The sequence below is a fragment of the Anopheles moucheti genome, chromosome 2 (assembly GCF_943734755.1).
Source record: "Anopheles moucheti chromosome 2, idAnoMoucSN_F20_07, whole genome shotgun sequence".
NCBI lineage: Eukaryota > Metazoa > Arthropoda > Insecta > Diptera > Culicidae > Anopheles > Anopheles moucheti.
The window spans coordinates 13,718,647-13,738,944 of NC_069140.1; the positions used below are offsets into that span (position 1 = coordinate 13,718,647).

General features: G+C 44.3%; 5 protein-coding genes across 8 annotated transcripts in view; 2 read left to right on the forward strand and 3 right to left on the reverse strand.

Moving 5' to 3' along the window:
- Window positions 1-1,905: 1,905 nt before the first annotated feature.
- LOC128299124 (uncharacterized) lies at window positions 1,906-2,800 on the reverse strand. Its single transcript, XM_053034994.1, has 4 exons — window positions 2,645-2,800; window positions 2,429-2,580; window positions 2,252-2,359; window positions 1,906-2,110 (listed from the first exon to the last, which is right to left on the reverse strand). The coding sequence occupies exons 1-4, from the start codon at window positions 2,798-2,800 to the stop codon at window positions 1,906-1,908; spliced, it is 621 nt and encodes a 206-aa protein (XP_052890954.1).
- Window positions 2,801-4,543: 1,743 nt separating this feature from the next.
- LOC128299130 (uncharacterized) lies at window positions 4,544-5,340 on the reverse strand. Its single transcript, XM_053034999.1, has 2 exons — window positions 4,784-5,340; window positions 4,544-4,685 (listed from the first exon to the last, which is right to left on the reverse strand). The coding sequence occupies exons 1-2, from the start codon at window positions 5,338-5,340 to the stop codon at window positions 4,544-4,546; spliced, it is 699 nt and encodes a 232-aa protein (XP_052890959.1).
- Window positions 5,341-5,713: 373 nt separating this feature from the next.
- Window positions 5,714-6,602, reverse strand: LOC128298556 (uncharacterized). Its single transcript, XM_053034322.1, has 3 exons — window positions 6,435-6,602; window positions 5,959-6,374; window positions 5,714-5,882 (listed from the first exon to the last, which is right to left on the reverse strand). The coding sequence occupies exons 1-3, from the start codon at window positions 6,585-6,587 to the stop codon at window positions 5,714-5,716; spliced, it is 738 nt and encodes a 245-aa protein (XP_052890282.1). The 5' UTR covers window positions 6,588-6,602.
- Window positions 6,603-7,511: 909 nt separating this feature from the next.
- Window positions 7,512-9,516, forward strand: LOC128298015 (tRNA modification GTPase GTPBP3, mitochondrial). Its single transcript, XM_053033743.1, has 3 exons — window positions 7,512-7,697; window positions 8,064-8,240; window positions 8,315-9,516. Exons 1-3 carry the CDS (start codon window positions 7,592-7,594, stop codon window positions 9,514-9,516), a joined length of 1,485 nt encoding a protein of 494 aa, XP_052889703.1. The 5' UTR covers window positions 7,512-7,591.
- A 528-nt stretch (window positions 9,517-10,044) lies between these two features.
- LOC128305022 (uncharacterized) overlaps window positions 10,045-20,298 on the forward strand; it is a 219,189-nt gene continuing 208,935 nt past the window's right edge. For 3 of the 4 annotated variants that reach the window (XM_053042302.1, XM_053042317.1, XM_053042325.1), the window contains exon 1: window positions 10,052-10,105. The gene's annotated coding sequence lies outside the window, so the exon portion shown is untranslated. Of the gene's footprint in view, window positions 10,106-20,298 lie in introns of all 4 variants that reach the window. The other variant, XM_053042309.1, reaches the window with a different exon arrangement.

The window sequence follows — 20,298 nt, forward strand, 5'->3', positions numbered from 1 at the left end:
AATCATAAATGAACGTAAATCGTAGAAAATGTGATCCAAGTAGTGGCATTATGGTTCTCCTTAGCTCATACAAACGTTTATATATAGTCTAGCTTAACGGCCCGGTTTCAGGGCTACGCAATAGAACTCTGAGTTGTATGCAAGGGAACTTTGTTTTCGATACTTTGCTCATGTTTGTTTGATCATGGAGGTAGTCTTTCAACACAAAAACTTGACTTGATTTTAGTTTTCAAATGCTAAAAGCTATGCAAATCTAACCGGCTGTGCATAACACAAATTATTAATATTATTAATATTGTTATTAATATTATTATTATTATTATTATTTATTAGTTTGTCCGCACAAGCTTCACAAACATAACTTATAACTAAGCGCCTTAATTAAAAACTAACATAGAGGCAAAGATATGATAAGTACTTACTAAGAATAAAGGTCTAGACTAGAAATAAATTTAAATTAAGGCTACTAAGACAAGGGAAAGGAGGGATGAAGGTATCAAAGAGAGGAAAGGAGACGTGCACGATAGGAAGAAAGAGATTGGTGAAACTCAAACAGGTGACAGGAGAAGTTAAACAAATGCATTGCTCGCAACAGAGGGTTTTTGCGGCCAACAGGAGTTCGCAATGTGGGGGTATTTAAAAGAGGGCGAGGACGGAGGGAGATTATTAAATAAAATTTGCGTTGTTTGCTTAATGGGACACAATGTTATACAATCCACTAAATAACAGATAAATAAAAGAATCGAAATTCACAACTTAGTAACTCGTTCATTCTGTATTGCAAATCGTACTGGACTATATTCCTGTTATCCAGACTCGAATTACAAGTCACGGTGATGAACAGATCTGGTTTGCCCAAAAGCACAAACAATGATTTGAATTTTGATACTGTGCCCTCATGTATCCGCTGCAACTGAGTGTTGCATGGCGAATATCCCGGAAGCACTGCGAGCAAACCAATTCGATGGCAAAGTGTTCCTTGGATGCTGTAGTTGTAAATTCCACCACGTGCTGCTTCTCGAAATTGGCGCACGTATGATTGTATCCATTTAGAAGAGATACAGTGGTAACTGGTGTTGGTGGTGATATAGCCGGTTCCGTTATTGTATTCGAAGATGGTGATGGCCCTGGCGGACCATTTGAAGAAGATGATTAGGGGTGGCCCAGCGGCGGATCAAACGGTAGGCGGAGTAGGCCCTTTTTACTGCGCTTTTCGCCTTGTTTCATTTCAAGTCCCCTCAATGTTCCCCTTCTCTCCTGCATCGTTTTTAAAATTAGAGGCCCAAATTATAATTCCGCCCTGGGCCTCCAAGGGGATTGATCCTCCACTGATCATTAGACCCTCTTTTAGAATGAGGGATCTGGAGAATTCCAACAAGATTGGACCTCGCATCAGTTCAAACATATCTGAGGTATCATATCATAAAAATTCTCTTTGTAGCTGTATGAACATGCGGATGATCAAGCTAGACATAGAGGTTCCCGAGTTGTTCAGTAGAAGAGCTACATTTCCAATGTCTAAATGTTGAGAATTGAATAATCCATACTCTTGCCGCGTCTCGAATCGCAACAAGTCTAAAATTGCTACTGGGAGTTCCAAAGGAGGTTATGATAGGTTGGGATTTAGTGGAGCTGAGACTGTCAGAGCTCAGTTGAAACTGTGGACATGCTATTTCTTCGGTCCATTCGGGCACAACAGAGGTGGAACAACTACTTTAAAAGCTTTTATATCAAACTGAAAACTCTATAAACTCGTCCCGCTTTTGTAATACTACTATTCAGTACCATAATCGCAAATATACAATAATTTTTAAACATAGCTTTATTATTTAACTTAGTGTTTACGGAATATTATTTGCGATCACCTCTCCTGGTTGCTTTCCTTCGGCGCTAGTGCCACCTACCTTAATAGTAATTCGTTCGACCCACCTCAGTGACCTCTTCCGTTGGAGCTGTGGTCACTCCATCCATGTCGAGCTGCGTAATAGGGCAGTGACGATCGAGCTCCTTGCAGTCGTTGGCAGTCAGGTACGGGAAGTACTCATCGTCACCCTCCGGTAAACTGTTTGAAGAACCGATGGAACTGTCATCAGCGCCGGAGGCATTGGATCTGTGGTCGGAAGTTGAAACGGAAAACGAACGAGACGGAGGGAAACGGGCCGATGTTTTTCCCCCAACACAATTAGCATGTAAGAGACTGTACGGTTGGTACGGTATGGTACGATGCACTCGTTCTGTTTTCGTCACTTACCGGAAGACTAGCTTGAACAGCTTGAACAGAATGCCACTCTTTGGTGTCATGACCTTCGAGACCTCGCAGAAGGTGCGCAGGATGCAGGCACGGCCATCGAATCCATGGCTGTAACAAGGAATGGGCATACTCGTGAAGGTGTTACTCAATACCACGCTACGGTTACGGTGCGCTTACGCCATTATCATGCTCTCCAGCGATTGATGCACATCTCGCCGCGTAATCTTTAGCCCGGGTGGATTGAAGAACTCAATGTTCATACGAAACCCGATACCATGTGCCCAGATCGTGGAGTTATCTGCCACCCCGTCCTTAATGTTAACACGAAACTAAAACGATACGAAAGGACGCTATTTCCATGTGCGCTGAGGTAGCAAAGTAACCGTCACTTACAATCCCTCTCGAAATGGGATGAAAAATGAGTGTCCTTTTCCGTCGGGCAAGTGTTTGTGTGGAGTTCGAATAGAAACTGCTGTCACATTCAACAAAGACTCCAACCACCACCAACGTCACCAGTGTCACCATGGAAACCCACCGAAACGAATCCATCCTCTCTGCATGCGGTTGCTGCGTTACTGTGGGCAATCAATGCATCTACCCGCTGGCACCGATCGCTACCGGTGCGTAATTGTCCACGCGCTAACTTTGCCACCAAACTAGTGAAGATGTTAAGCATAGGTAAACGTTTAAAACCGAACGTCTTGATCGATCTGGATCAACTTTCCATCCGTCTGACAGCACCGTTCTAGCTTTCACTTGCCGTCCGTTTGTTTGTGGACGTGATTAACGCGTTAGGCAAATGTGTGTCAGCGGCGACTGTCGTGATAGATCTTGTTCGAAATGAGCTCAGAAACGGTTCTGGTTGTAATTTGTTGTTTTTTTCGGTTTCGTTTGCTCGTTGGACATTCTTTCCGTGCACTAACGTTGATGAAAAGCTATCGTGCAACTCTTTTAGTAACTTCTTTTATGAGCAAAATGAACATGAAAAGGGTACTATAGTTGTCCAGTTTTATTAGTATTGTTATAGCAAGCTGAGCGGTTTGTTTATGGTGGTGTTGATATGATTCTCAATTCAAACAGGTCAGGAATTGCATTCTCATTAAAACATCTTCCAGAAATTATTATAATGCTACGCGAAATAATTCAATGAGTGTTTCAGCTAGTCTTTGATCTAAAGATTAGCTACTGCTTTAGCTTGAAGCTCCTGAGAATTTTTTTAATCACGGATCCAATCCTTATCTTACATTGTTCAACTGTACAACTTGTAGTTATGTTGATGAGGGACATTTCCTTCCCTCATCCTGAGGACGCTCTTTATCAAAGGTTAGTTCGGTCCTGTATGTATGACATGACGATGTATTCGTGAAAGTCCTTTATAGCCCTCCAGATGGACAGGAGAGTCGTGATAGGTCCTAGTTGACCTGGACGCTGGACTGATGGTGTTAATAACTCTGCCAGAAAGGTCGGAAAAATGTATTGACAGACGATGGCACTTGATCATGAGTGTTCTTGAGGTCTCATGTAGCTGGCCAAGACCTTGAATTGGACGTAGCGCCTTCTCTAATCCCAACGGGATGTCGTCCGTACTTGAAGTCCCAAATTACTAATTAGTTGTCCAAATTCTGTATATTTTTGACATATCAACTTGCCAACAATTAGTCCCTGAAGAATTAGTACATAGTCACCTATTGAGCGGCCGGATGGTGTATGACGACTCTACAAAACCGGTCCAAAATCCCATCAGGACCAAACCTCCTCGTAGCAAGGACTGACCATCCGACTACGTGGTATAATAAGGCTTGTAAGCCAGAAATGGCATGCATGGCCTAGTACTTCGTCACGCCAAGAGGAGTCACCTAGATGTGTTAATTATATCAGAAGCAGATAAATAATACTAAAAAATAAAATTTCTTTGTTTAATTTATTAACAAAGTTAAATTTTTTCTTTGACTTTGTTAAATTTATATCATTCCGATTACCATATGTAATGTTAGCATTAGATACTCCAGAACTCACTAATGGGTCCAAAAATAGCAAATTGAGAGGAATTCTATGTATTTTTTTCAATAATTGAGAACTCCCGTTTGTAATGAAGCTCTGTAATTTCTGCATCAGTTCAGAACACTCGACCAGATAACATCATAAGATGGCATAAGATTCCACCTAACATTTCACCCAGTTCAGTGCTCCCAATTAATGCAAAACATGGATTTATAAACACAAAAACGATGTTGTTTATTTCACAAAACATCTTTTTATCTCACCATTTGTACGAGTCGATAAAATAGTAATTCACCAATGCATCGCCGTTACAGTGTCCAAAAGCCCATGCCCATAGGGACACTGCTCATACAGGCGGGCGCAATCAACCCCGTTAGCACCGTACCGTCGTGCCATTTTGTACTCATCCGCCAGGTCATCCGTATCGCCGGGTCTGCAAGCAAGAAAGAGAAAACCCCAACGGTTTGGCCAGTTTAGCTCCCCATTCATGGCCGCACCCGCACCCCAAGCCGGTGGTCGTTTAGTGCTTACGTGAAAACAACGTCCAGTATTTCGCCGACCATCCCGTTGTGGGTCAGCGGTGTGTCGGCCACCTCGCAGATCGTTCGCAGCAGACAGGCACGTGCACTTTCGCTTCGGCTGCGCCGGTCACCGGCAGTGCCGAGAAATTGTTCCAGCAGCGCGTACAGCTGCCTGCGTCCCGTGTCGACGTACGTATCTGCGCTGTAGCGGTTCTTCCACACCGAGTCCGGATGCGGGAAGATAATGTTTGGCAGGATGCGATAGTTGGCCTGCAGGTTAATGCCCAAGTTGAGGACGCGCTTGAGCATGTGATGAAAGCGGACGGGTGCGACGAAACCGAAAATCACTTTCGCCACACCGCCGTTCACCGGGAAGCTGAGCACGTACCGTCGATCGCGGTTATGATGCACCTCTAATGGGGTAGTGCTGTTGGACCGTTCGGCGGTCGGTTGTGTGCATTGCGATGCATTAACGGCGCTACTAACTAGCAGCACTAGAGCACAAATGAACGCTGCTGCACGAAGAAGGATAGGAGCGTCAAAGTAAATCGGTCCGTTACGATACATGCTGAGGAGGTTGGATATTTATCTCTGTCTTCGACAATTCTTGCCAGAACGAGCTTCTTGGAGACACTAGCCATGCAATGTGGAAGTGTTCGAAGAGACTGATCATATTTTGAACATTATTTACAGTGTTTTTTAGCATCACTAGCCAAACCTTGCTTCTGTTCGTCTTGTTTGGAACAATAACCCAGAGCTGGGTGAGACAAATGGTGAGGTGTTTTTTATGCGCAAATAACAAAATAAATATTTATTTACAGATCAACAGAATCAACAGAAGATCAACAAAATTTTACGGCGAGTTTCGGGCTTTATAAATAGGATAGAAAAATACTTATCGTTAAACTAGCTCCTAAGTGAACCGACACGAGCGTCAACCTTAAGCAGTGTCAACGTCCAGCAGATTCGAAAAGTCACTCAAAACCGACCGATGGCATCGATCGTAGATTAGATCACAGTTAGCGCCACTAGCGCCGAGTCGTTCGGCCATTTCGTACGCACGCTTCTGTTCCGTTTCCTCCGCGGCAAACGATTCGTGTACCGACGGGCTGCAAAAGGCGAAAACACCGAACGATCGTTAGCGTTAGCTCTGCAAAACTCAAACTCAAACAGCATCGGACTCACCTCAGCAACAGGTGTACCACCTCGGTCATGAAGTCCTGCTGCTCCGGCTGCTCGGTACGTTCGAACGGGCTGTGCGCCAGCTCACAGACACTCTTCAGCAGACAGTCCTTTTCGTATCCAAACACATGCAGGAAGTCTTCCACCGACGAGTACAGCTGCCCGGCACTGAGACCGATTGGTGATTGGTGTTCGGTGGAACGCTTCCAGCTGCGGGCCGTCACCACGGACGTGGACGGGAACTGGCCACGGATGATGCCGGCGATTGCACGGGCCCACGTGGGTGGTTTGTAGAACTCGAGCAACCGAAACGGTAGGTTAAAGTTTTGCTGAAATCCAAGATTGATGCCCAGCTTACGGGCCGGGTACTTCTTCTTCGGCGCAAACAGACGTCCATCGGTGGCGGTTAACATGCTGACCTGGTGGAGAAGATCCAATGTCAGTAACGCATCGTACGAGTGCACCGTGAGCTAACGTACCTGCAATGTGGTTGTGATCGGGAAGAGAAGCACTTTCCGTTCCTGTCTTGAGAGTGTCCTCAGGGAACTATTGCCTGCCAACTGATCTTCACGATCGTGCGCCACACATACCGCTAGCAGCAGACAAACACACAGAATCGATAGCCAACGCATTTCGGGTTTCGGCGGTTCCAGATCGCGGAACAAGCACTACTGGGACATATTCGACGAAAGTGTGCCAAAGACATTCCCTGCTCGCGAGACTCGCGGGGAAAGGCGAATGGGTCGTTTGTTGCTGTCACGTACAAACCATTCAACCATTCGCCCGGAAACGTGTGGAAATTAGCAGTTGTTTGATTGGACCAAAGTCCCCATTTATTGCGAAGGGGACAATATGGTGACAAGCGGGAAGAAGCAAATAGAGCAATTGATTCGACCAGTTTTTGTGATTCAGGCAGCAATTTGAGACGAAAATTAAAACGAAATCTATCATCTTAATGTTAACAACTCAATAAGGAAATTTCATGCGTGAGATGAAACGCAAATCAATAACATCGATTCGTAAACATTATTTAATTTATGATTAATTTTGGAGTGTAAAAGATTCAATCTTTTTTTCTCACTGCGTTATTATCGACAAATATTTTTAATAGGCTTTTAGCCGGTAACATCATTTAAATTAGTGAATTTATTTAACAATTAGTCACCAGAAACCGTTAAAACATCGAAGCCTGGTGTGTCGCGATGAAATGTCGGCATTTCAAATAGAACGCTAGCGCCCTCTGCACGTCGAACTCTGCACTAACATTTGTCGGCATTTAGGTGGTGGTCAAATATTTTTAAACATTTACGACAAGACACATCATGTTCAGAATATTTTTACTTACATTTTGAACGAGAATAGCTGTAGAAAAGCTTTACAATAGAAGTATCGAGTAATAAAATCACCAAATTGCAAAAAAATTGAAATTATGCCCAACTCTTTACCACTGTCACATCCACAACTCACTTGATAAGCGCATGTCAACAAGTTGAGCACACCTCTCCTTCATTCATTGTTCATTTTAGTGTTTTGTACAAAAGCGTAAACTGTTTGTGCACTTGCGATAGACGAATATTTTACCACAGTATAGTTTTAAGCTATCGTAAAGTTACTTTAGTGTGTTTAATCACGCATAATGCTGCGTGCCCAACTATGCTCCGCATTGTTAGCTAAACAACTGAACGATGTTGCGATGAGGCAGGCATGCAGAAGCAATTCTACAATCTTTGGATTATCGTCCGGTAAGCACCTTTTCGTGAGCAAACGTGTACGAAACTTTAAAAACGTTTTGTTAAGTTAGTGTAAAATTTGCATGATATCAAATTTGTGATACTTGCCGGTGTATTGCCGGTGCCGGTATTTGTTTACATGCCCATCAGCTGTTCCCCAGCGAACAAATTTTAGTTTTGACAATAGTTCTTTCTGTTGTCAAATTTAAAATTGAATGTTGTGAGCCCGGGGAAGCTGTTAATTATGAAACTAAACTAAACACACATTAAAATTAAGATCGATTATAATACATTACATGTGATTAGTTCTCCTTAATGAAATCCTTAGGAAAATTAAAAATATTTTCAACTTGCGATTTTTTCTGTGTATCTTTTTAGGATTTGGAAAATGTGGAGTAGCAGTAATACGTGTGTCTGGCTCAGCGTCACAGACCATCATTCGTAAAAAGACCCGGCTAAAACAGTGTCCAGATCCTCGACGGGCTTTGTTAACAAAAATTTTCCATGGCCAAACGAATGAGATGATAGACCGAGGGCTTTTGCTGTGGTTTCCTGGTAATTATTATCGCCATCACAGATGTCGCATGCCTCGTTTAAAAACATGATTTAAAACATTTATTTCCTTACAGGTCCGAACAGCTTTACTGGCGAGGATACGGTCGAGTTCCATGTGCACGGCGGTTCGGCAATAGTTTCCGCCATGTACGACAGCTTAGCTACGTTCCCCGATACTAGAGTAGCCGAAGCGGGGGAATTTACAAAGCGTGCATTCTTCGCTGGCAAAATGGACCTGACGGAGGTGGAAGGATTGGCGGATTTAATACACGCCGAAACGGAAGCGCAACGAAAGCAGGCACTGCTACAAGCCAATGGTCAACTTTCATGCTTTTACAACGATATGCGTACTCGACTGGTGAATGCCATTGCCAGCATTGAAGCTTACATTGATTTCTCCGAGGATCAAGATGTCGATGACGAAGTACTGAACGTGGCCGTGCAGAGGATTGAAGCCGTTATCGAGGATTTGAAGATGCATCTTAACGACAACAGACGTGGCGAACGACTACGAAACGGTGTTCGAACGGCAATCGTTGGGGCACCAAATGTGGGCAAAAGTAGCTTAATCAATCTGCTCAGCCAGCGCAATGTTTCGATCGTAACGAGTATTCCCGGCACTACAAGGGATATAGTGGAATCGCACTACGATATTGGCGGATATCCAGTAATTCTAGCCGACACTGCCGGGTTGCGGGCAAACACTGACGATTTGGTAGAGTTGGAAGGCATTGCCCGCGCTCGAACGTACGTAGAATGTGCCGATTTACTATTGCTCGTGGTGGATGCTTCTCGCATCGACAGAGTCGACAGAATGGATGATTTCATAGAAAAATACAGAGCAACGCTCGGCATAGACAAGAGTATGACGTCCCATGCGTTGATAATTCTCAACAAATGTGATTTGGTGGACGATGATACGCTAGAACGTTTGAAAAACAATTCCACTTTCAGTTGTTTGTCCTGCGAAAGCAAGGTCGGCCTAGCGGAACTCATGGAGCGTATCAAAACACGGCTAGAGCAACTGTGCGGCAATCCTGCAGTGGAAAGTCCTACTATTAGCCACGAGCGTCATCGCTCGCATCTTAAGCAGTGTTTAACGTATCTTGAACGGTTTCGGGACTGTTTCAAAGAAACTTCAGTAACGGATCGCGATCTCGCCATCGTTACGCATCATTTGCGCCATGCCGTGCGCTGTATAGGGAAAATAACTGGTACGGTCGAGACGGAGGAAATACTAGACGTTATATTTAGTACGTTTTGCATAGGGAAATAAATAAAATAAACAACATAAATAAAGCAGCTGTTTCCATTGTTTATTGACGCATAAGGACAATTCCCTTATGCGCTCGGTTTACACTCATACGTCGGGTGATTCGATTAATGCTGCGTCGAGCAGTTACTTGATTGCTGCTATCGAGCAGTTCGCGGTTTACTGCTTTCGAGCAGCATCCCTACATCACTCCCCCCTTTAGTAACAATATCGTTCGGGTATGATCCGATGCGTGCGGCTTTTAATCGGTCAATACGAGCGGTTTTTGCTTTTTTTTGTTATTATCGAGAACGGGCCCTCGTACGTGTCGTCGTGCTAGTGCGGGACGAACGGCATCGATACGCAGCGTGCATGATCCTGATTGCGCTTGTACGTACGACAGGCTTTTGTTTTGGTGCTGTGTGTGTGTTGATCTGATCGAGTTCATCATTCGTTTTACGTTATCGACGCATTCTGGTGCTGCGTAAACGCAGTGTTGCGCCATCTGTCACGGTCACCGGTTGATCTTAATCGTAACAATACGATCGGTAGTGCGTCAGTTCATTTCGCGCGGTTGTGGCATATTATTGCTGATAGTATGGTGTTGTAAATGGTAAATGGTGTTGTAAATTCGAAAATGCGTTTAAAAAGTTTTGATTCGAACATGCGGCTGCCCTGATCTGTTGTTACTTTTGAGGGCACGCCGAATCGCGTGCCCTGCGTGCGTATCGCGAGCGAGTGTATCGAACGCTTCTGTTACGGTTTCTGCGGCCATTTTGGGTAAAGGAATTGCCTCTGGCCAACGAGTGGAGACAATAGTGGTTTCTTTCCGATGGTGGAAGTGGGATTATGAAGTCCATGTGCACGTGGTGAAAGCTATGATCTAGTTCAGTGATGTGCTGTATCAGAGAATTGAATTGTTTTTTGGCATACTAGAAAGTGTTAGCAATCTTTTCGTACAGAAGGCTAAAGAATATTTCGCAAATTAAGTGTGTGATCGTGTTGATCGTACTCCCGGATGTGATGTGAATTAGCCGGTGTCTTTTGTAGGTAGTGCTGTGTTTCGGTGTCGGTGCGTTGCAGCTTCACAATGCGCTCATAATGTATCGCATCAGTGTTAAAAGCATTGACCCTGCTTAACATGTTCTGCGCTTTTGTTCTGTTGTGAATTCGCAGTGTATATGTGTCGCGTGCCTCTAGGAGGTCTGTGAAATATCGCGTTGTTTCGTATATGGCGTATACGGTCATATACGGTCTTGAAATGTTCTTTGTGTTCGTCGTGTGTGTGTGAGCAGTTCCCTACATCACCAAAAACAAGTAAGTTTAGCATTAAATCCAATTAAGTTTAAGCATTAAGTTCCCCTTCACAGTTACTAGCTCACCATTATGTTATAGAGACCTAATTTTTTAATGTCTTTTAAGCCCCGTAATCGCTACAATCAATGCAAGGACACGAGAGGTCTGTTTATTTATATCAATATTGCTATATGTACATTAAAAAGTTTAAATTTTAAATCGTTGCTAATAGTTTAAACTAATTAAAATTTACCTGCTGCAGGAATCCTTCGAACCATCCATTGTCAAGCACTGTAATTGGGTGATCAATTGTCCTGAGCCTTTTTAAACATAAATTACGGACTGAATTGTTTGGTGTTATTCTAATGGCATGTCCAGTCCACCGCAGCCTGAATAAACTAATGTATTACGGTATGCTTTAGCTTACTTGAAGTTCACTTGAATAACTTGTACATCTAACAACTTTGATACGATTATAAGATGTATAGAAATTCACATAAACCAATGTTGAAACAGGTCCGACAATGTTCTCTTGAAAAGATAATCTTCGAAAGCAAGTGAAAAAAAAACCACGGATAAAATAAATTCGAAACTTTGAGTTTCTGTGCGTGTTTGTGTGTGTGTGTTGTGCATCATGTTACGATGTACGGATGGATGGAAGGAAAGTTTCGTCTGAACACGTGTTGAAATAAGAAATAATTTACTACTAAAGTGCATTCGCCGGACGTATTGCATAAGTTGTCTCTCTCTCTCTCTCTCTCTCTCTCTCTCTCTCTCTCTCTCTCTCCCTGTCGCTTTGAAATGCAAGCTACATCCTTCAGCGTCTGTAAAAGTTGGGTCCCAATTCTATTTGTCTTCAGTTTCCGATGCAATCGATCGCACAAGATGAAGGAAAACGGAGATACAGTTTGTGTTTAGGGAGAAACAAACTCTATCCACCGACACTCGATATATCCTCCAAAGGAACATGATCAACATGGGAATCGCTACGGCGGAGTTATACGCCAACAGAGGCAGCGCGGCCGGGACTGTTCCAGCTGCCGGTATGATACACGTACACATAAATCCCTCCATCACACCTGGTGAGTTCCTAGCGCCGGCGTACCCATTCGGCCATTGGTCACGTGCAAAGGATGATCTATTTTGGTTGCTTTCCTTTCGCCTTTCGTGTTTTTGTTTTATTCGATTGCCGTATTGAAGGTGGCAGGCAAGGATTATCCCAACACACGAGCAGCAGAAGAGACAATAAATCCCGCAGGCAGATTGGTGGCATGGTGGAATTTGTTCTTCACCACACCCTGTGCATCCTTGGCTCGAGGTTGGCATTGCAACTTCGGGGAAAAGTTGCTGTGCACAAGAGCCACCCAGCAGCAGTACTTTGCTGGCCATGCTTTGGGTTGTCTGGGCGTGTTGTCGAAGTGTGTTTTGGTCGCGTTGCGAGCAGCGAGATGAAGTACGAGTTTTGAAGTTGCGCTCACGAGCCGGGGCAATTCTTCAAGCTGGAAACCGCGCGTTGCAGAGCGTGCCCAGAATGCAGCAAAAGTTACGCGGGACGAGTTTGTCCAGGTTCGGCACCATTTAAAGCGTTCCCCGCGTAGCGCGTGCTCGGTGTCTGAGCGGACCTTCCTACCATCCGCTTCGTCTTATTTCCTGTTGTCCTGCACCACACTAATTGGACAGCGCCACCAGACAAAACTCTTTATCTTTAATCGGCCCTCCGAAACACAGCCGAGTTCCGGTCCGAATTTTGGAATGATTCATTTCTGGACCAATTCCAACCGCACCGTGCTTCGATCACGCGAAGCGGACAATTTAATTAACATGATAATAAGAGCTTTAACTGTGTCCCTGCGTGATAAATTAGCACTGTGGGGCCAGAAGTGGCTCCCGTTGGCCAGTGGCGGCGTTTGGTAGTTTGCAAAAATTGGGGAATTCTACGCAGCAATTGTGCGTTTGTTTCGGTTTGCTACATCTTCGTTTCGAAGGGCTGACTCGCAGCAACGATACCGGCCACGACCTCGGCGCGAGTTAGTCTCGATTTCGACAGGCTAGTTCCGAAGATATTTGCGAGCCGCTTTTTCCCACCCCCCCTTGGTAGGGGACCGGAGGAATCTGGTGAAAGAAATATATTGAGACAGGGGTTTAGTGCCCTGCTGCGTTAGGGCGATTAGGGCTAACAGTAAGCAGTGGGATGGGAAGAAATACGGCCGAAAAACGATTGCCGAATGGTAGAATGGACGCAGCAAAAAAAAAAAAAAAAAACCCCCGACAGGCTACTTCGGAAAGCGTGGAATAAATAAGAAATAAATTACTTGTCCCAATGGCGCTGTTCGTGCCCGCTCCTGCAACTGTACGAAACCTGTACGCAACGGCGGGAATACTGGGCGGATGAAGGATGGTTTCGTTTGGCGCTTTGTTTTCCGCAAGCCTGCCCATACCATACCCGTTGCCCGGTGCCGGAACCGTGTTGACCGTCCCGACCCGTACCCGGGCTTCATCGTGTCATTGCGGCAGAGACTGCTGCATTTTAATCATTAGAACACGGACCGGCCCACTGTGGGGCGGAGACGATACGGTGGAGGTTTGTGAAATTATGGAGCAAAATCAAAACAAAACAAAAAAAACAGCATCCTCCAACCAACCAGTTCCGGGTAACGGCTTCATCTTGAGCTGGCTGATGGTGCACTCAGATGGAAGGGACCATGACCGTGAGCAGCACAGGTATGGCGTTGCTTTTTTTTTCATTTGTCTCGCGCAAATGGGCGGAGGTGTTCTGAGTTTTTTTTTCCACGGAGGAGGGAAAACCCCTGCCTGTCGATAGTTGTTAACGGGGAAATTGACACACCGGTATGGGTCGGTGTCACTCGTATTTTCTTCCTCCTTTGTTTTGCTATTTGTACAGCTATTCAGCACATTGTGGCACTGTAGACACTGCCGGTGGTGGGCCTGTCTAGAAGTGTCTCCGTGTACAAAACATGTCACCATGGCCATAATCGTATACTGCAAAGTTTATTAGGTGCAAAAGGTGAGCGAATAGGTTGTTACGCATGGCGCACCTGAAGTTTTGCAGGGGGACAAGGTTTAGAGCACATCGCCGAAGTGGCACCGGTAAATCACTGATTAGAAAACTAAACTTTGTGATAACTTTTCCATTTAAGCATCACGGGATGGGGATTAAGCTGCAAGAATGGGGATTTGATTGCGATCCTATCGGTAGTTGGGAAGAACAATTTTTTTTCCGTAAATCGTAAATTTATTCAAATGTTGTTTAGAGTTTAGTTTTAGTTGCTTCAGAGAGTTAGAAAACAAGGATTTTAACAAAAGGCGACTAATGAAGCGATTGTTGAGCAAGAGTCAAAGATGAAAGGATGACTTAATAATAATTGGGAGTTTGACAGTTTATTTATAGTTCTCTGCAATCTTCAAAAAAAATTGCTAAATAATCAACTTTAATATCAAGTAAAAAAGTGTGAAAGACTCGCCAACAGTGTTGTTAGTACGAGTTCTTTAAAATTGTTCATCAAAATCCTAATGCTGTCTAAGTAACTGAGAACACCAACTACTGCTTAATAGAGAAGCTCTTTTTTACATCTAAACCAAATCTTTATGCTCTCTACTTCACCGATTATATTACATATTTTCCATTTGGCATCTTAACTTATTGCCTGCTATTGTCTCATCAATAAGCTGGAGCTTACATAAATATGTACTACACTGCAATAATGAACTCCTCTGGGTAAATGTGATACTTAGAATGTGAAAGTTGTTGATTTTTTCTTGAAAGTTCCACTTCGATTATGCCAGTTTATGAAAAAAACGAATTGTATTGAGATGTTAAAAGCTAAATTGAACTACACGCTGGATGTTGAGGGTTAATTTAAAGTCACTAAAGAAAGTAAACGATAAACAAATGAGAGACAGAAAAAAAACATTTCTGCAATATTATTCAATTACAAATTTTCTGCTGTTTACGTTAGAAATATTGAGGTCTATTGGAATAGAGCTTGATGTATTCGGTACTATGCTCCGATTTAGCATGAAATTCATAAAGCAAATGATATCACTACTTCACAATATGCTGCACATGTCATCACATGTCAGACATGACCAAGTTGAAAGAAGGGACCCCATGTAAGCATCTCGAAAGGAAGCGATCTTTACAACGTGTACATTTCAGACGTCATGTTGTGCTTGTGTTCGATAAAGTAAAACCATTGCTGCTGCACCGTACAAATATGGGCTACATAATCATTAGCAAAAGCAATTCCTTGGAAGCATTCCGTTTTGCCTGTCCCCCACCTGCACCTTGTTCGAACTGCAAATACTTTATTGCACCGGTAGGTTAATACTTCAAATCAAATCAATTGCATGTTTCGCCCTGGCATGTCGTCACCAAAGCGCCACCATGCAAGCGTGTTCCGCAGCATCAATTCTGAAGAAAAAAAAATACATTTTGCCCTTTTGCCAGTACTGTTTATCCGCTCGCCTTATTGTCAGCCCAGCACTGTGTGCGCTTCCTGTAATCTCACTTGCTGTTTCCGTGCATGTTTGCGCATGAAGAGCGGACGTGGGAAAGCGATACAATTTTGTGACGTTTTCCTGTTTCCCAGCGTACTGCACGTGGACGAAACATCCTGCCAGCCCGGCCCGAGGCGTTTCTCAAGCGCAGCAGCGCAAAAGTGAAAGGCAGGAAAAACGTCCCAGTCACAGGAAAATGGTCGTTTCCAAGCTTCGTGTGGTGTCGTGGGGAGCGTTAGGTGACCGTACCTTGCAGGATGTGAACTGTTGCACTTTGGACCACCTTGTCAACCCTGTTGCGCTTTGCCCGAGCGCCTCTTTGTCCCTGTTTTGCATCTCACAATCATTTGTGTTCGCACTCTTTGATCGCTTTTTTTTTTTTGCTCACAGGGCGCGTCGCGCACTGTTCCTCCACGATGTGTTCCGTCTTTGGTACCACGAACCGTCGCCATTTGCTGTCGTCCGACGAAAGTTCTAATGACTTCATGTAGTGCTGCCGGTGTCGGTAAATGTCCGCTCGCGTACAATGTACAAGTGAGCAAAAGTTTCTGCCCGAGGAGAAGCGTTCCGTGCGCCATGTTTCCTGCCGTTCTTCGATGCATTCGCTAGCCGAAGAGAGTGAAATGCGTTCCGGCGAGTGCAACAAAAAACAAATGCAGTTCAACGTGCTCTTCTCTTGCTGCAATTTGCCACCCGCCCGCCCCACCGTTCCGCACTGCTAAAGTTGGCCCGGTGGTTTCTATCTCCCATTCATTGAATGCATCGCCGCTTGTCTACGGCAAAACGGCAAAACGGCGCTGCTCATAATGGCCACCAACCGTAAGCCAGTGCGAAGTTTAACCTTTCCGCAGTAGGTGCGTTTCCGTCCTGCACACGCAAACGCACACTGGGAGCGCCGGGAGTGCGAAACGGGAACCGAGGGAAGGGGCCGGAAAATATCCGGAAAAGCGGATGCTCATGTTGCCTTCAAGCGTACCGAACGATTTTCTACGCGAGGAAACCATCGTTCCCCATTTATGCCTTCCTTTCGGCCGGTTGCATCAGCTGCTCTTCTCGCTTTCTTCATGATTCTTCTGCCTACATTGATGTTGAGGCTGGGAGGGGCTGTCGGAAGGGATGGACGCCACCGGGAGGGTAAGATGAGGGGATCCTTTGGCCAGGCCGGATGAGCTACAGCTTCCATAATCACGCCGTGTGCATGTTTGTGCTGCCGTCGACTGTTTGACTCCTTTTATGCAGTAATTATTCGCCGACAGGTGCCATCAGCCCACCTTTACTTGGGTGAGTCGCGCTGGTGAGAGTGAGTTTTCGCTGTTCGACATGTGATGTCGGACATGAGTGTAGGGCAAAGTGTATGTAGAGAAAATAGGGCCGTTCGTTTGCAAAGGTAAAACGATTTATGAACATTATCGAGCTCTTATTGCAGGATAATGATGTTGAATTCTATGTGTTATTATTTCTAGTTAAAAGAAAAGGCTTGAAATACATTCTCGTTCGCCTTTAGCTAGAAACGAATGCGAATTTCTTAATAGAAAAGAAATCGGAACACTGCACACATACACACTCGGGCATCGACGCCATGATGGCTGGACAGCGCAGGGATGGTATTTATTATTTTGCAATAATTAATTGGAAAAGTTCGATACTGGAAGTTATGATTTACTTGCTAGTTTTGCTTCTGCAGCAGGATTAGTTGGTACAATTCCTGAGAAGAAAAAAAAAATAATAGAAGCAGCAGCTTTCGCTCCGTCTTTCTGCAATATGGCAAGATGTGTAGCTGAAATTAAAGTTTTTCACCAGATGGAAAACCATTCAACGGGTTGGCAATTATTTCGAGTTATGGCATCGAAATTGTTGGTGCAAACAGGGGAAATGTTTCTGCTGTAGTTAAAGATAGATGTTTAGAGTTGGATGGATAAGCAACTAAAGCTTCTACTATGCACTTTGGTTACATTTATTGCATCAGTATCTTACAGCTTAATGTGCTATATTTTTATACGTTAATATTTATAATACATATTTAAATTACAACATATATTAGATCAGATCGAAAAGTATTTATTTCTGTACTTTTGTGTAAAACAGAGAGAACTCAATTAACTTAATATTCGGCTGAAGAAAAAGAAATTCACACTTTGACGTAGATGTCGATAAAAACCCAAAAATATTCCGGTCAATCAATAACTAGCTGCAACAACTGGATTGGTTGGGTAAGTCTGTCTCCATCATCAATATCCAGAAAGTATGATATTGGCCCCCTGGCATCAAGCGATTATCACCAGTATGGATTTTCGGATAATGCATGGGTACTATTTCAACTCGTTACAATTTTCGTGTAGCGCAGTTCAAATTTATTGCCACTTCGATAGACGCGATCGCTACCGCCCTCTAGCGGAATAAGGCGCTACTTCCCTGACGTGCTGGGATGTCAATTAGCTTTGACAGCACCATTTTCTGACATTCCATAGCTTCCTTAGTGGTGAGAAATAAAATATACAAAAAATAGGTGCATGCTTCACCCCAATACTCCAACAATGAAAAATATGTTACATAAAGCCTTGAATTTCCCGTGAATATCTTTTCCTCCAACTGCATACGATACTAGATATCCAAATAATGCATACGAAAAGTAGCCTGATGATTAGGATGGTTTGTAAATAATGTTTTGGTTAAACCCATAATCAATACTTCGGTAGAATTTGTATCCTTACTGTCCCATCCCAAGCGAAATACGATCGTTTCGGTGAAGGTATGCGGGCACCCACACTAAATTGAAAACGGTCGTCCAAACACAGTCACTCCGTCATATTGATACACACGGGTTCAAACTTTATAACCCACAGCACTGTTTGGAGTAATCCGGACAAACATAAAGCCAAACGTGGGAACAAACCGTGGGGGTGAATGATTTCGAGAAACGATTTACCGACCATCTTTCCCACTCAGCCGTGGCCGAATGCACCGGGCTTGAATGTTGCCGGAGCCCAAATCGATGTCCACAACTTAGCCCATACGTTGACGCCTACCGAGCGCTAAGCGCCTGAACGACCGGAGTGAAACGATCGTGCTCGTAACGGGGAACCCGTTGCATACATTTGCTAAAACCCAGTGGTTGCTTTCCACTACAGCCGGCGGCAAATGATGGCCAGCGGTGGTGACTAACACGGTCACCCAAAACCCACCCCGAGCCGGGCTTAATGATAGCGAGAGACGACGAGGATAACATCTGTGTGTACTGGTGGTCGGGCTCGGTAGAAATGGTACCACGCGGTGCAAGCGTAATGAGATGGGAATGTTCCGAGCACGAGTTTCTTGTTTCGCCCTGCTTGTGTCAGCTTCTCTTCGGAACCGTCCTGTAGCAGTGCCAGGTTTGAAATCAAAGAATAATTTAATTCCGCCACGACTAGCGTACTGACCCGCGGGCGTCAGACGTCCAGCAGTTGCGTTCTGTCTGTCTATGCACGTGTGTATCTGCTCGCGGCCTGTGCCAGTCATGTTTCAGGGCGGGTGGAAATGTTTCACTTTTTCGCCGATCGAATCAAAGCAAGCGGGCACACGCGAATGGGGATGAAATGGTGGGAAGTAACCATTTCGCAAAACTCGTGCTTGCCAATTTCTGCGCTCCTGTCGTAACGGTGGCTGCATAGTTCGTCGTTAGGGCATCTAGGCTCGTTGCATTTGAAGGAAGCGGGGGAATTGTACAGGAAATCCGAAAGTCATCCGAGTTGGGTTTGCTCCAAGCAGTCCTCGAATTAGAAGCGTGAGCCGACACGAAGGCACTGGGAGGAAATTAAATGTGCTAGCCAAACAGAGCCAATTATACTGCGTCCGATGAGTTGCGCCACCAACCAACGGTCGGGTAAAGTGAAAACACCATCCGTCTGACCGAAAACCGAACGGCTGCTGAAGGAGTTGTAGTGTAAAATGTTGTGGCAGATCGAAAGGTCTTGATGGGGGACAACAGTCGTATCAGATTAAAAACGAACCTGGTAATGCGTTTTAGTAATAACATTATTCAACCAGTACCGGAACCTCACGAAAGTTCTCTTGTTACAAGATCTATCTGTTACTGGGTACCGTACGTAATGCCAACTATTGTAGATACTTTTCATCTCGGTAAAGTTACTCTGCTTCTGCTCGAACAGCATTCATGTTCGATACGAAGAGTTGAAAATTGAGAGATGGGACCACATCTCTACAGTGTGCCATGGATGCTAGATCAATGGCTCACGTACTGCATATGGTGAACGCAGCATGCAACACTGACGATCGTTTCCACAAATCGCAATGGCTGCAGTGCATAATGAATGATTTTCATAGATTCATTAATTAGCGTACCATCCCGATGCTTGGGCGAAAAACTTTACAACCCGATGCTACGCTATGTACGCCTGGCACGTGCAGCTGTACCATCCATTTCGTGGATTTAATTACTGAAAGTTTACATTCGATCGTAAGGTTGAGCCAATTGTTCAATTGTCCTGCACCATGGTAACCAGCGCTGGGTGGAGCCAAATTTAGAGGAAATAAATCTCAGACGACCACCATTGCTGATAAGAGTTTATACATCGGGTAGTTGCATTGCGAAGAGTGCAAATGAAGCTCGTGGTAGTAACGTTAAGCTGATCGCTATACAAATTTTAGTTGGAGGCGACGCATAACGTTTCCATGGTAACATTATTTCCCACATCCATGGATCATTTTTTTTTGTGCGTGAAGAATTTTTGATTTCACATCTCTTCTTTAAACTGCTTTCTTTCGCTAGGCCTTCTATGATCCCCTCGTCAACAATTTATTTTTGCATGTACTATGGTACTATGGTTTTACCAAATGCAAGTTTTTTACACGTATCGACGTCTACAGACGCTCAATTAGAGAATGTTTTTTGTGAACATTTGCAGAATTTTGTAGAGTCAAGTCCCAATGGTCAAGATGCCATCAAATGCTAATAGGCAAAATACGTAATATTGCCATAATCTTCCGGAAAACATC